At 37.4% G+C, this 14043-nt stretch overlaps 1 protein-coding gene across 2 annotated transcripts in view; it reads right to left on the bottom strand.

The window, feature by feature from the left end:
• Positions 1-14043, bottom strand: part of Psa (puromycin-sensitive aminopeptidase) — a 105966-nt gene that overhangs the window by 21510 nt on the left and 70413 nt on the right. For both annotated transcript variants that reach the window (XM_069841417.1, XM_069841418.1), the window contains exon 11: positions 9087-9286. In XM_069841417.1, coding sequence (XP_069697518.1) covers positions 9087-9286 — 200 coding nt within the window. The remainder of the gene's footprint in view (positions 1-9086; positions 9287-14043) is intronic.

A 14043-nucleotide genomic window follows, 5' to 3' on the forward strand; every position in this document is an offset into this window, starting at 1 on the left:
ACAGGAGAATGGAGGAAGTTACGCAACACAGAACTGCACGCATTGTATTCTTCACCTGACATAATTAGGAACATTAAATCCAGACGTTTGAGATGGGCAGGGCATGTAGCACGTATGGGTGAATCCAGAAATGCATATAGTGTGTTAGTTGGGAGGCCGGAGGGAAAAAGACCTTTAGGGAGGCCGAGACGTAGATGGGAAGATAATATTAAAATGAATTTGAGGGAGGTGGCATATGATGATAGAGAATAGATTAATCTTACTCAGGATAGGGACCAATGGCGGGCTTATGTGAGGGCGGCAATGAACTTCCAGGTTCCTTAAAAGCCAGTAAGTAAGTGGTTTTTATGTTTATAATATGAACTTTTAGTCTGTCTGCGTGATGGTTATGCTTTTGAGAAGCTAATGTTTAGTCCCAAAAGCTACTGTTGAAGTCAGGACCACTGTCAGATTAAAGAGGACTGTGTGGTCTTCAGCAGGTTTTGTGTGCACCTCTTAGTTAACTTGGATTGATTTTCTTTGCTTAAACATGTTGATGTTCAACTTCAAGTGCCCTCATTGTTGTCAATTAAAACCAAATGACCTGGAAATGTACAAAAAATTGCCCAGACATGTTCAAACATTTTTAACAAGAGCCAGAACAGGTCACATTGTCACACAATTGTACCTACACCGATTTCACATTTCTGATAATCCTACTTGTCTGTGGTGTAATAATCATGGTGCTGATCTGGAACACATTCTTCTATACTGTCCATCCATAAACCACAAAAGCAATAAATTAAAATCATCAGTACCAGTTGCAGAAGACACAGCCCTGCAGTATATATTGACTACACCCCAACTCTGGCTACTAGCAACAGGCATCTATAATGAACACCAATCTCGTGAAAAACAACAACTGAATAGACTATAGTGGATTATAGGGACTTTATGTTGTCAGGAAACAGCTGGATACATTAAGAAGATTGACTGATTGATTGCTTGATTGATTGATTGATTGATTTAAGAATAAGAAACACATTCTTCTTTCAAAAAGAAGTTCATGAATTGAAAACTAGCAGCATTGTTTATAGTTTTTACCTTTCCATATCTTTTATGTTAACTGAAGGAACTCCTGCTAGGTTAGTTAAATAAAAATAAAGTACTGATATTGTCAAATTAATATTTAAAAATTGAAATACAGGGTGAACTTGATATAATTGTGCAGATTGAAGTGGGCAATATAATAAATTAAAATAAATAAAAAAAATCCGTTATGCATTTTGTAATTAAATGCATGGTTAATTAGAAAATTAGGCTGAAAGTCTGTGTAGTTTGGCAGCAGTGCATCACAGACTCACCTATGAATACAACACAAACTCAGTCTGGACAGCAGCATTCTGGCCCTTAGTCACTGCAGTAAGTTTGTCAGACTTCTTAATGGCAGAAAATAACGCTACATGTTAATCATTTTATTTAATTTGCAAACAAACTGTCCATTTCATTGAAGAGCTGTAAAGGAATAAATCATTCCTTTGACTTAGCTCTGTGGTAACGCATCTGCCTCCCGAATAGCCGACCTGACGAGATGGAAAATTTTCATGCACAGCATGGCCCGCCAAAGTGGTGTGCAACTTGAAAATGGGTCACAGTCATACCACCTATCCGCAATATGCAGAACTCGAATCACGTAAATGAAGTGGTTAGGTATTGGATACATACATACATACATACATACATACATGAAAGCTATCGTTAAAAAGAATGTGAACCCAATTGAAATGAAGGTAGGCATCAATTCATTCAAGGGACTACACAATGGGCAGTTACTAATAGAGTCAGGAAATGAAACGGACATTGATACAATTTGTAAAACTATCAATGAAAAGTGTGGAGAAGAGCTTGAAGCAAGGGCATCAAAACTAAGGAATCCCAGAATAATTATCTTCAACGTACCAGATGAAATTACTACCGACAACATAGTAGGCGCCATTACAACACAGAACCCGGAGTTGGGACAATACGAAAAAGAAGTGCAGCCAAAGTTTAGTTTTGAAGACCGAAAGACAAACACAAACATAGTTATTGAAGTAAGTGCAGAAGCACGAAAACAAATTATAGGGCGAAAGTTGAAAATTGGCTGGAATATGTGTAACTGGGATGACTATATAAGAATAAGCCGTTGCTTCAAATGCTGCAAATATAACCATAGGGCTCAAGAATGCAAAGGAAATCAAACATGTCCAAATTGCACCCAAACTCACGCACTGAAGGACTGCAAAGTGAACAAAGTAGACTACAAATGTATCAATTGCGTAAACTATAATAAGCATAATAAAGAGAATGTAGTTAACGTCAATCACTCCACGCTCGATTCAAACTGTCCTTGCCATCAGGCCACAATATTAAGGTATCAACAAAGCATTGGCTACTAACATGGCTCATAGGAATAACCATAGGATAAATTGCTTCCAGCTCAATTTACAGCACTCACGAGCAGCCACTAGCAATCTTGTGCAACTTCTAAATGAACACAGAGTCGATATAGCCTGTATACAGGAGCCATACACACTGAACAATAAACCTGCGGGATTACCAAAATCCTTAAAAGTGTACGTCTGTGGAAATGGAAGGAAGAGATCAGCTATTATTATAAACAATGCCCAGATAGATGCCACATTAATCACACAATTGTCCAGCGAGGACTGTGTCGTCGTCGAAGTAACGACGGGAGCGATCAAGTTCTGTGCTGTTAGCATGTATTTCGATTGCAGAAGAGACATAGAAGAAGATATTCGGGAACTGGAAAAAATAATAGACTACGCTAAGGGAAACGGTTTGCTCATAGCCATGGACAGTAATTCTAGAAGCAGAATGTGGCATGACACTGTAACCAACCAACGCGGACAAAATCTGGAAGAATTTTTTATTTGTAACAACCTCTATGTTATGAATGAAAGTACCGATGCTGCAACTTTCCAATCCAGTAGAGGAAGTAGTCGCGTTGACTTAACAATAACTAATAACAAATTGCTTCGTTATTTTTCTGAGTGGCAGTGCGGGGAGGAAGAAAGTTGCTCGGACCACAACATCATAAAATTCAGAATTGAAAGTTCTAACAGTGGAGAATGCAAGACGAGCTACTTGGGAGTATGTTACATCACTAAGTAGGAAAATTATAAGAAGTTTCAAACTAGTCTGGCCAACAATTTCATTTCTACCTTCAACTGCTCCAACCAACTAGAAGTAACGAAGCTCGACAAGGAATTACGAGAAAAAACTAAACAGTACAACGCTGAAGCATTAATACAGGACTGTTTCTCGTGTATAACAGCAGCATGCAATACAGCTTTTAGAATCTCAAGAAGTAAAAAGCAAATAACAGGTAGAACTGTTCCATGGTGGTCCACAGAACTACAAATACTACGGAAAAAAACAAATGCACTACGTCGAAGATACCAACGAACTCGGAACAATGAAGACCTAAGGAGCGAGCGGAAAACACAGTACATGGAAGGAAAAAGATTATACCAATCCAGAATAGAGGAAGAAAAATTTAAATCCTGGCAAAAACACTGCTCCTCAATTGAAGGGAACAATCCATGGGATACAATTTATAAAATCGCGTCTGGAAAAGCAAGAACCATGACCTGCCTCTCAACTCTTCAAACATCAGATGGAACCTTCACCGATAATGCAGAAAGCACGATTAGTCATATGTTAGATGCTTTCGCCCCCAAGGACGAAGAGATCAACGATAGTGCAAGTCATAAGCGAATTAGAGAGCTAACAACGGAGGCCATACGTACTGAAGATGATAAACTCTTCACTCGTGAAGAAATTTTATATACGATAAAACAATTCAATCCTAAGAAAGCACCCGGGGAAGATGGACTGACAAGCGAGATACTCCTTCAAGTTTTCAAAGCTTTTCCAGCATTTATGACTGAGATATACAATAAATGTCTCAAAGAAAGCTGTTTCCCACAACAATGGAAGAAATCTAACATAGTGGCGATAATTAAACCTGGCAAAGAAGAGGTTAAGGACGTGTCAAAATATCGACCTATCAGCTTGCTAAACGTGGCGGGTAAAGTCCTAGACAAATTAATGATTAACAGAATTCTGCATCATGTGCATACTAATACTGCTGGTTTGAACAGGAATCAATACGGTTTCATGCCCCAAAAAGGAACAGTGGACGCATTGATGGCGGCTAAGGAGATCATTGAAGAAAACTTAAGTGAAAATAACTGTATTGCAGTAGTTAGCTTGGACGTCCGAGGAGCATTTGATGCGGCTTGGTGGCCAGGCATTCTTTACAATCTTAGAGAATTGAAATGTCCTAAGAATCTCTTTAATCTTGCAAGAAGTTATTTCAGCAATAGAATTGCTGCTCTAGGGACTAATACTTTTAAAATAGAGAGACCTGTGACTATGGGATGTCCACAAGGTTCTTGCAGCGGTCCTGGGTTCTGGAATATACTGTATAATTCGCTGCTCAATTTGGACTTCACTCATCGTACGAGGGTCATTGCTTTCGCGGACGACTTAATGGTTCTAACGCAAGGAAAAACCACTACGGATGCAGAGAATTATGCCAACCTAGATTTGAAGAAAATTGAAAAATGGGCGAGAGAAAACAAAATGCACTTCAATGAAAAGAAGTCCAAAACATTATTAATATCAAGGAAAAGATCAGGAGACGACAAAACACTGAACATCTACTTAAACAATAAACGTCTGGAGCAAGTATCCGAACTAAAGTACTTGGGTATCTATCTCGATAACAGATTTAATTTTGACAAACATGTAGATTACATTACAGAGAAATGCACTCCGATAATAAACATGCTAGCAAGAGTAGCTAAACTCAAATGGGGTCTAGAACATCGGGCACTAAAAACCATATACATGGGTGCAATTGAACCAGTACTAACATATGGCGCACCGATATGGGAGAAGGCCTTAACAAAACAAAACAACTTAAGGAAATATCAACGTGTTCAAAGACTAATGAACATAAGAATAGCGAAGGCATTTAGAACACTTTCATATGACGCCTCATGTGTAATAGCAGGAGTTCTTCCAATTCGTCTAGTCATAGAAGAAAAGGTCAGAATTTATAGAGCCACCCACAAAAACATGGAGTACGATGCACCTCTGGAAGTGATTCACTGGCCACACCCAGCTGAAGAACCACTCATAAGAGCGCCTATGGAGGATACGGCAAACAAAATAGATATATACACGGATGGAAGTAAAATCGGAGGAAAAGTTGGAGCTGCTGCGGTCATAATCCAAAACGACATGGTCATCCACCGATCCAAATACAAACTGCATGAAAAATGTTCTAACAATCAGGCAGAACAAATAGCAATCTTGAAGGTACTACAACACATTGAGAATGTAGAAATAACAGAAGAAACAGAGAATATTGCAGTAGTTAACACAGACAGCAAAGTGACACTGGACACTTTACAGAACAAGAATAAACATAATCCAATAATTGAAAATATAAAGAGAGAATTGAAAAAATTGGAGAGACAGCAATGGACAGTTCTCTTTAGGTGGGTGAAGGCCCATGTCGGAATAGTAGGGAATGAGATAGCTGACCGTCTTGCCAAACAAGCCGCCATAGAAGATGAAGGGGAAATAGCTTATAACAAAATACCGAGAGATACCATAGTAACAGAAGAGAGAGAAAATACCTTAAGAAAATGGCAAGAGCAGTGGACTATCTCAACTAAGGGCGCAATAACGAAATCATTCTTCCCATCAATTAAAGATAGATTGAAGATAAATTTACCTGTCGGGGCAGAATTTACTTCTATTGTGACAGGTCACGGCTTCACAAGATCGTACCTTCACAGATTCAAGATTATTCCAACTCCAACGTGCCCTTGCAGACTAAAAGAAGAACAGTCTACCATATACTACTAAGATGTGCCACACTGATAAAAGAAAGAATCCTACGAGCTAGTATAATACGCACAGGTCAAACCTGGCCTCCACCTTTTGATCAGTTCACAACAGCATACCTCAAAAGCTTCAGAAAATTTATAAAATCCATAGAATTTGGCAAAATGTAACAGAATTGAAATTAGAAATAATATTAACAATGATGGTAACCTAAAATATATAGAAGTACAATTAGGCAACACTTGTATCTATAAGAATTTCAAGATCGCAATCAAAATTGTAAATATCTTGTTCTCATAAATTATGTAACTAATTATTGTAATATTTTATGTAAAGCATGTAGTATTACTCCAATGCAATGGAGCATGCTGATATACAAAAAAAAAAAAAAAAAAAAAAAAAAAAAAAAAACATACATACATACACACATACACACATACATAGGTCAGACAAGCAGATTTAGATGTTGTAACCACCATAATGAATAGGATAACCTTTTCATCCCATTTTTCACCTGAAGTCGAAGACAGAACCAATCTTCGAAACCCTGTGAATCCCTTGTTCCTTAACAGCAACAGAAAAACTCTAATAAGTTACCTCCATTGCTTTCTCCCTCTCTTAAATCAATACAAGTTTGTCATGCTTTCTTCCTCTTTTAAATCAATACATTTTCGTCATTGGCATAACTGCACTGCAATGTTCTCAATGAGCCACAACTTCAAAACACAAGAAAATTTGAAAATGATGGTAAATTCCTTTCAATTTTTCCTTATTTAGAATGATGCACAGTGGTTCCAAACTAAAATCTGACTTGACAAAAGGTATAAATGTTTGAGCTTCAAAACAACATAAATACTGCAGTTCTATAATCCTAAATGGTTATGTACCTACTATTTGCATTCAGTTTTCCATAAGAATTAATATGGTCTGCGCAGGAACAGGTAGAAGTCATGTGTTCAGCAAATTACTTCTCGTTAGCATTTCTCAGCAGTTACCTTCGGAACATTGATGTGTGACGAGATAATATATTGCCAATCCTCTTCGAGTTTTTGGTGAATAAAACTATAGGTATTTCCCTATATTTTTAGTGCACTTTCAAACTTTAACATTGTGTTATTTAGGTTACAATACTCATTAATAGACAGAGAAATGTTCCATGAAAATCTTTAAAAGTTTATTTGCTGTAGCAGGCCTGCAAAACAAAGGTCATAAAAGTCCATTGTTGAAGCAGGTTCAGCATTTACATTACTCATTTAGGTATGTAATTATAAAGGTTTTATAACCAACTTCAACCACCTTCTCCTCTTATTTATATTTTAATGATGGTGGATGGAATTCTAAGAGAACTGTTTGACATTTGGTGGAAAGAAATTAATATTATAAGAAGATTAGCCTGTATGTGTGAGTATGTATTAATTTAAATGATTTAGAAGATCCTGAGGGGCATGATCGTGAAATAGTGCAAAAAAAAAGTCCTGAATTCTGAATAAAAGTTAAACACCGATGGACTAATTGCCACTATGTATCAAAAAACTTCGTAAGGAAATACAATTGGTTAAGTGTTAAAATGACTTTTGTTTTAAATAGACTGTGTCCAGAATGAAAAAACAAAGATCGTCCACAAAAGCCGTTTCATGAACATGCTGAGAAAAGTCAGAAGAGGAAGCTGAAGCCTTGGAAACACACTCTGTTCATGAGATTGCTCTTGCAGCAGAAATGGGTTTGGGATCAACAGGCAGGCGTGATGCAGCAGAAATAGTAAAGCAGTGTTAAGATTTTACCCAGAAAGGGCCAAGAAAATGAACGAAAGAAAAGAATACAAGATCGCTTCAGTAAAGAAATGGGGCTTCTTGTCAACATTCCCAAACCAGAATTTGGTACGACCAATGACAGGAATAGCGTGTGGAGGTTCTTTGAAAGTCCAGGTTTGGCATCAGAAATTACTGGCGTAGATGAAGACTAGATTCGGAAATTTGGAACCATCTTTAAAGCCATTGGTCTGCATTCTGTAACTCGCGAGTCAACCCCTTAATATACAAGCAGGGTGGAGGGGTAAGGCCTGATCTCCCTCCCCTTAGCCAGCACTTGTTCATTCAACGTTAAGATGTTTGGGTATCCTCCTCTCCTACGTTCCCCTTTGCTATGTACTGTGGGCTGCATTTTATATGATGTAATCTTTGCCAACCACTGCTTAAAACAATCGCCAGTGGGTACAACATTAATGTTGGAGAGTTTGAAAAATACTGTTTGGGCACTGTAGAATCATATATCCAGAAATATATGTGGTATTATATGCCGCAAAGTGTGCATAAAATACTTATCCATGGTGTGCAGTTGATAAAAGAGGCCGTACTTCTTGTTGGGATGATGTCCGAAATAAAGATTACAAGAATTTCAGGAAATATCACATGCGCAAATTTTGTAGAGCCAATACGATGACGAATTTGACGCACACACTCATAATTTCCTCTGATCAGATGGTAAGCAATCTTCATATCAAATGCCAAAAGAGAAGAAAAAGTGTATCTTCTGATGTAGGCCTACTGAGACTGTTCCAGGATCATGAATGCGATAATGTGATGGTGGTGGTGATGATGATGATGATGATTGAAAATTAATAGAGAGTTATATCTCTCTAAAATATCTATAAATATTTCAAATATAAGTTTATTTAACCAGAGTTAGCGGTTTTGTTAAAATTCTATTAATATGTAGGCTATTTTCTTAAAAAAAAAATTAAATATTTGACTGAATATGTACGATTATTGTGTATTTTTAGCATCTTTCACACAGTAAAATTAAATAGAAAATATATAATGCACTTGTGATTTCGTTCTAATCACTGCAAAAATCTATTTTATAAAATTATTATTATTCTTTTAAATTCAACCCTATGAAAGGGTGGTTTGTCTTATCCAAACGTAATCACAGTTTACACGAAAATGCAAAATGCCATTTGTAACCTGTATACCAAATGTTATGAAAATGTGTTAGAAACAAGAAAAGTTACTAATTTTGTCCTGCTAGATTTGTATTTGGAACCACTGTGCGATGTCGATATTACAGGTCGAACCAGAAGCTCATTACACTAAGAAATAAGTAAAATAAAAACAAAAGCACACAATTTCACGAACACTTTGTGAGTAAATCCAACATGAACAGATGAGAGTAAAACAACTTACCTTAAGCATTGTATTGTAAGTAGACTCATCACCAACAGAGAGTACAGCTTTGTAAACAGGACTTCGCAGGTCAGCAGGTAGTAAAGCTTTTCCGGAAACATGATCCTCGAACCTCTTTTGAGCCTCAGCTACTATAGCTTCGTCTCCAAACCAACCCAGTCGACTGATTACAAGAGATCTTAATAACGTATCTAGATGACCTGTAACAGTGTGATCAATCAGTGATAAATCTTCATTACATAAAGCAATTAGCCTTTTAAATTATATGGGCTCTTCAGAGTGGATTAATAGTAATAATTGAGCCGTTCAGAGCAGAAGTGGTGTAAGTAAAAAATAGGTAAAGAGGGTTAAAGTAAATATTCTGTAAAATATAGCGCAAAGTAGCAATTAATATTCAATTTATTTAAACTATTAGTAGTCAGTGGATAGCAAGAAGGCCATATTAATTGTTTCTTTGCACTGTATTTTACAGAATTTTTACTTTAAACCTCATTACCCAATTTTGACTTACATCACTTTTGCTATGACTGGCTCAATTGAAGAGTATATACATAATTAAAGACATTTATGCTACCTTTTATATATTCGCAATATGGTGAAACCTCTCATTTACGGACATCGAAGGGACGTAACAATCTGTCCGCATCTGGGAGGTGTTCTTTATTGGGAGGGAGGCTCCCGAATCTAACAGTAAATTTATAATAATGCATTATTTATCCCTTCAAGCTTTAAATGAAACGTATTACTGCAGTTTAATTCTAAATACAGTATACTGTACTACTATAAATTCTTTGCAACTTTGAACTACAGTAGATAAAACTGAAAAAGGAAAATACATTACAGTGCCATACAATTTTATTCTAGGTCTACAGTTATGCAATACTGTAATTTACAGTTTTCAACTTAACCTTTACGTTCAAATGCCATGTCTCTCGAAACAGAACAACTGATTGAAGTGAAGAGAATAATCCTACTAACTCCATCATGTGTCGAATACAATTTCACAATCGCGGAAACCTTGGACCCATCAGAAAGGTTAATTTTATGACTTTGTTTATCCTCCCGCTTCCAGCTAACAAGGGATATCCAGCTGGGCTAATGGTAGCCTACAAGACCCTTATGTTATGTTTCATGTTAAGGAATTTCTGGACAGTTCTCAAAACTAAATTTTCCATTATTGTAACACATTTGGTCTTGAAATCCAAGTTCTGTCTGGAATCAGGAGGTACAACACCTGTCCGTGTCAGTGTCTGAGATTGTCTGTAAACGAGTGTTAAATTTATCATTATTTTTATATTATTTCAGTTGGGACTTAAAAATCTGTCCGCATATGAGGAGTGTCCGTATCTTGGAGGTGTCCATTAGGAGAGGTTACACTGTATATCTCGAAGCATGGCATTAAAAGGTTTTTATGATTTACATGACACTTTTTAATCTTGTAGATAGGTAAACTTGGAAAAGGAAGGAAGAAAAAAAAAGGGAAGGAAAGAATAAATGAAGAAGTTAGAAAAAGAAAGGTAAAGGAAAGAAGGAAATAAAGAAAGAGAAGCAGAAAGGAAGGTCCAAACAAGTAAACAAGAAGAAAGGAAAAAATAGAAAACTCCATTTGGAAATTCATGCAGCCATCGTCAATATTACAATTAAGTTTCAAAAGTTGTTTAATTAATCGTTATATTATATATTCAGTTGGAACGTAAGTAATTCATTCGGTTTGATTCACTGACCACCTGGAAACAAGGCATACTTGCTGCACAGCTAATGCTGAGAAGTTGTCAAAACATCAGACATTAGGATTTGAAATTTGTAATTGGAATTAAAAATTAAACACAGAGTCATTGAAAGCAAAATAAGTTACTATATTTTCATTAAACACATTATATTAGTACAGTATGTGCCAGTGTTATCAACATGTTGTCTGGCAGCTTAAAAATTCCCTCTCTCCAAAATGTTGCAGGTATCTGTTTGATACGGTACTGTGACTTTTAATTCACACAACAATGTTACTTTTATTCACAACAATTCTATTTCTGAATTTAAACACTCCCGTCAACAATGCATATTTCACTCCACACAGCAACACAGTATTCGTTATTGCACTCCACAGACGATAATGACAATTCACTTGGATTATTGAGAACAACAATGTACTCCTAATCTCAACAAATGTTCACAAAGCACTATTTACAAAACAAAACTGTCAGTTCTCAGTTCGTTTGCCTTGGCTAGTTCTTCTAGCTCATTCACTCAAGTTAACAGTATATCGAACCCAAGACTTCCAGAGACAGTCCACTGAACTTCGAACTCAAGACTTTCAGATAAAGTTCACTGTACGCCGAACTAAGGACTCTCGGACGCGTTGCTTCCGCCAGGACGCTGCCACAGTTACTCAGCTCATAGCTCGATGAACCCAAGACTCCTGCACAAGTTGCTTCCGCCTGGGTGCTGCTACAGTTACTCAAGTTCACTCGCGTGTCGAACCCAAGACTGCTGATTCACAAACTGAACTCGATGTCTAAATTGGCTTCACCCCGGTCTCGAAGGCTGGCTTCCTTGCTGTTTCACAAGACTGACTGAACTCGCTGTCCAAACTAAAACTGGCTATGCTGCTCCGCTCTCCTATTTATTGCTAAACCATAGTTTCCAGAAAGTACTGTTTCGAGTATCTTCCACCCGATCGGCTCGCGTCGCTTTCCAGAACAATCTGTTCGGGAGATTTCGTTCCCCCCTTCACCTCGCACAGAGCAGCACCTGCAGCTTTGCGTCCCCTTCTCTCCTCTCTATGCCGCACTCGGTGCCCACCGACTTGCGTCTTTCCCCTCTCTGCCGCCTGTCTTCTCGCATGCCCTCCTTTTGTTTGGGATGAGTGCTCAATTCCCGACGCGGCTGTCACAGTACATTCAGTGTTGATTCTGCAGTCCTCCGTCATTATAGCAACATGTGGTCTTGCATTGTCATTATGAAAGATGATTCATCAGTGCTTTCTAATTCCAGCCTTTCCTCTTCAGCAACTACATTCAGATGATCTGAAAACAGTATTTCTCTGAACTGATGGTCTCCCCATTAAAAAAAATTCAAATACACAATTCCTTTCCAATCCCACCATCAAATGTAAATTATAATCTTCCCTGGATGAAAACATGGTTTAGCAGCTGTTAGTGGTGGCTCTCCTTTCTTGTGCCATGTATATAATCCATTACATTGCGTCTGAACAAGGATGCACTGAGCCAAACTCTGTTCAATCCAGAGTGCTGCATTGGAGTTAAATCACTCGCTTGAACTCGGTTGAGTGTCATACCCTCGAGTGAGATACGATCGGTCGTGATACGCTCGTAATAAATAGAAGCACAGTACAAGATCATCTCATCGATGTGTCTTATCTTGTATGGAAAGCGACAGATAAGATACACATATGTTTTGCTCATACGGTAAAAATAAGGCTTTATTTTCTGCGTTTATAATAAACGTTTAATGGAAAAGTCAATGGAACGTAAAAAAACAGGAACATGAAGTTATAAATAAAATAGTATGAAAATCTTCGATATACAGTTATTATTGCTAATTAATAATTATTTATGGTATATTAGATTTACGAAAACATTCTGTAAGGCTACTAAATAAATAGGCCTATATCTAAAAATTTCGCTTTTCTGTAAAAAGAAGTTGAGAAAATATTTCTTTTGAACGAAAAAATCAAACTTGTGAAAAATGAACACTAAAATTAAAACTTACATTCTTATAATGCACTCATACTTCTCAGACAAATCTAAAAATTAACATGGATATAGTTTTAATAAGTTCCCTTCCCTTTATCCATTGAATCAGTGTTGGCCATCCCTGTATACAGTTCGACTAAGCGGCATATACTACCTCACTCGTCTATCTCTTTCCTTTCCGCTGTAAAGCACTCAGGCTCTCCTTAGCTCTAAAGTGCGAGCTTGTGCCTATGGGCATCAGTTGACATGACTGGTCTACACTGAAATACTGTAGCTTTGTTTAACTCTAGTTCACCATGGTTTTTTGGCAACCAAGAAACATTAGCTGTGCAGTGGGTACACAGTGTTCTCAGATGGTTACTGAATCAAAATTAATTTAGTTCCCTCACAGACCATGAGGAAGGAGCTGGAGCAGGAGGAACTTGCCAGTTCTTTTCTTTCTACAAAAGAGTTGGTAAGCATACTACAAATTTTGATGGGAAGATAGATGCTATTTATACATCGCTCCAAAATTTATTCAATTGGATACACTATTGCAAGAACATAGTCATCTTATCAGACTCCAGAACAGCAATCCAGGCAATAATATCAATAAATCACCCAAAAATGGAAGAAATTAAAGAAATACATTCTATGATTAAACAATTTCAAAATCTAAATAAACACACAATTCTTCAGTGGATACCTGCACATTGTGGCATAAATGGGAATGAGAGGGCTGATATATTGGAGAAAAAAGGCTCCAAAAATTGAACAGAATACAAGTCTAAAATAATATATCCTATGAATCTGTCAAACAAATCATCAAACACCATAACCGCAATTGCAACCACAATCACCACCACCATAACCATAATTGAAACCACCACCATCACCACCACCACCACCATAACCGTAATTACAACCACAATCACTACCACCACAACCTTAACTGCAATTGCGTCCACACCTGTGGAGTAACGGTCAGCGCATCTGGCCACGAAACCAGGTGGCCCGGGTTCGAATCCCAGTCGGGGCAAGTTATCTGGTTGAGGTTTTTTCTGGGGTTTTCCCTCAACCCAATACGAGCAAATGCTGGGTAACTTTCGGTGCTGGACCCCAGATTCTTTTCACCAGCATTATCACCTTCATTTCATTCACACATTAAATAACCTAGATGTTGATACAGCATCGTAAAATAACCCAAAAAAGAAAACTACAATTGCAACCACCACCACCATAACCATAATTGAAACCACAATCAC

The sequence above is a fragment of the Periplaneta americana genome, chromosome 12 (genome assembly GCF_040183065.1).
Source record: "Periplaneta americana isolate PAMFEO1 chromosome 12, P.americana_PAMFEO1_priV1, whole genome shotgun sequence".
Classification (NCBI taxonomy): domain Eukaryota; kingdom Metazoa; phylum Arthropoda; class Insecta; order Blattodea; family Blattidae; genus Periplaneta; species Periplaneta americana.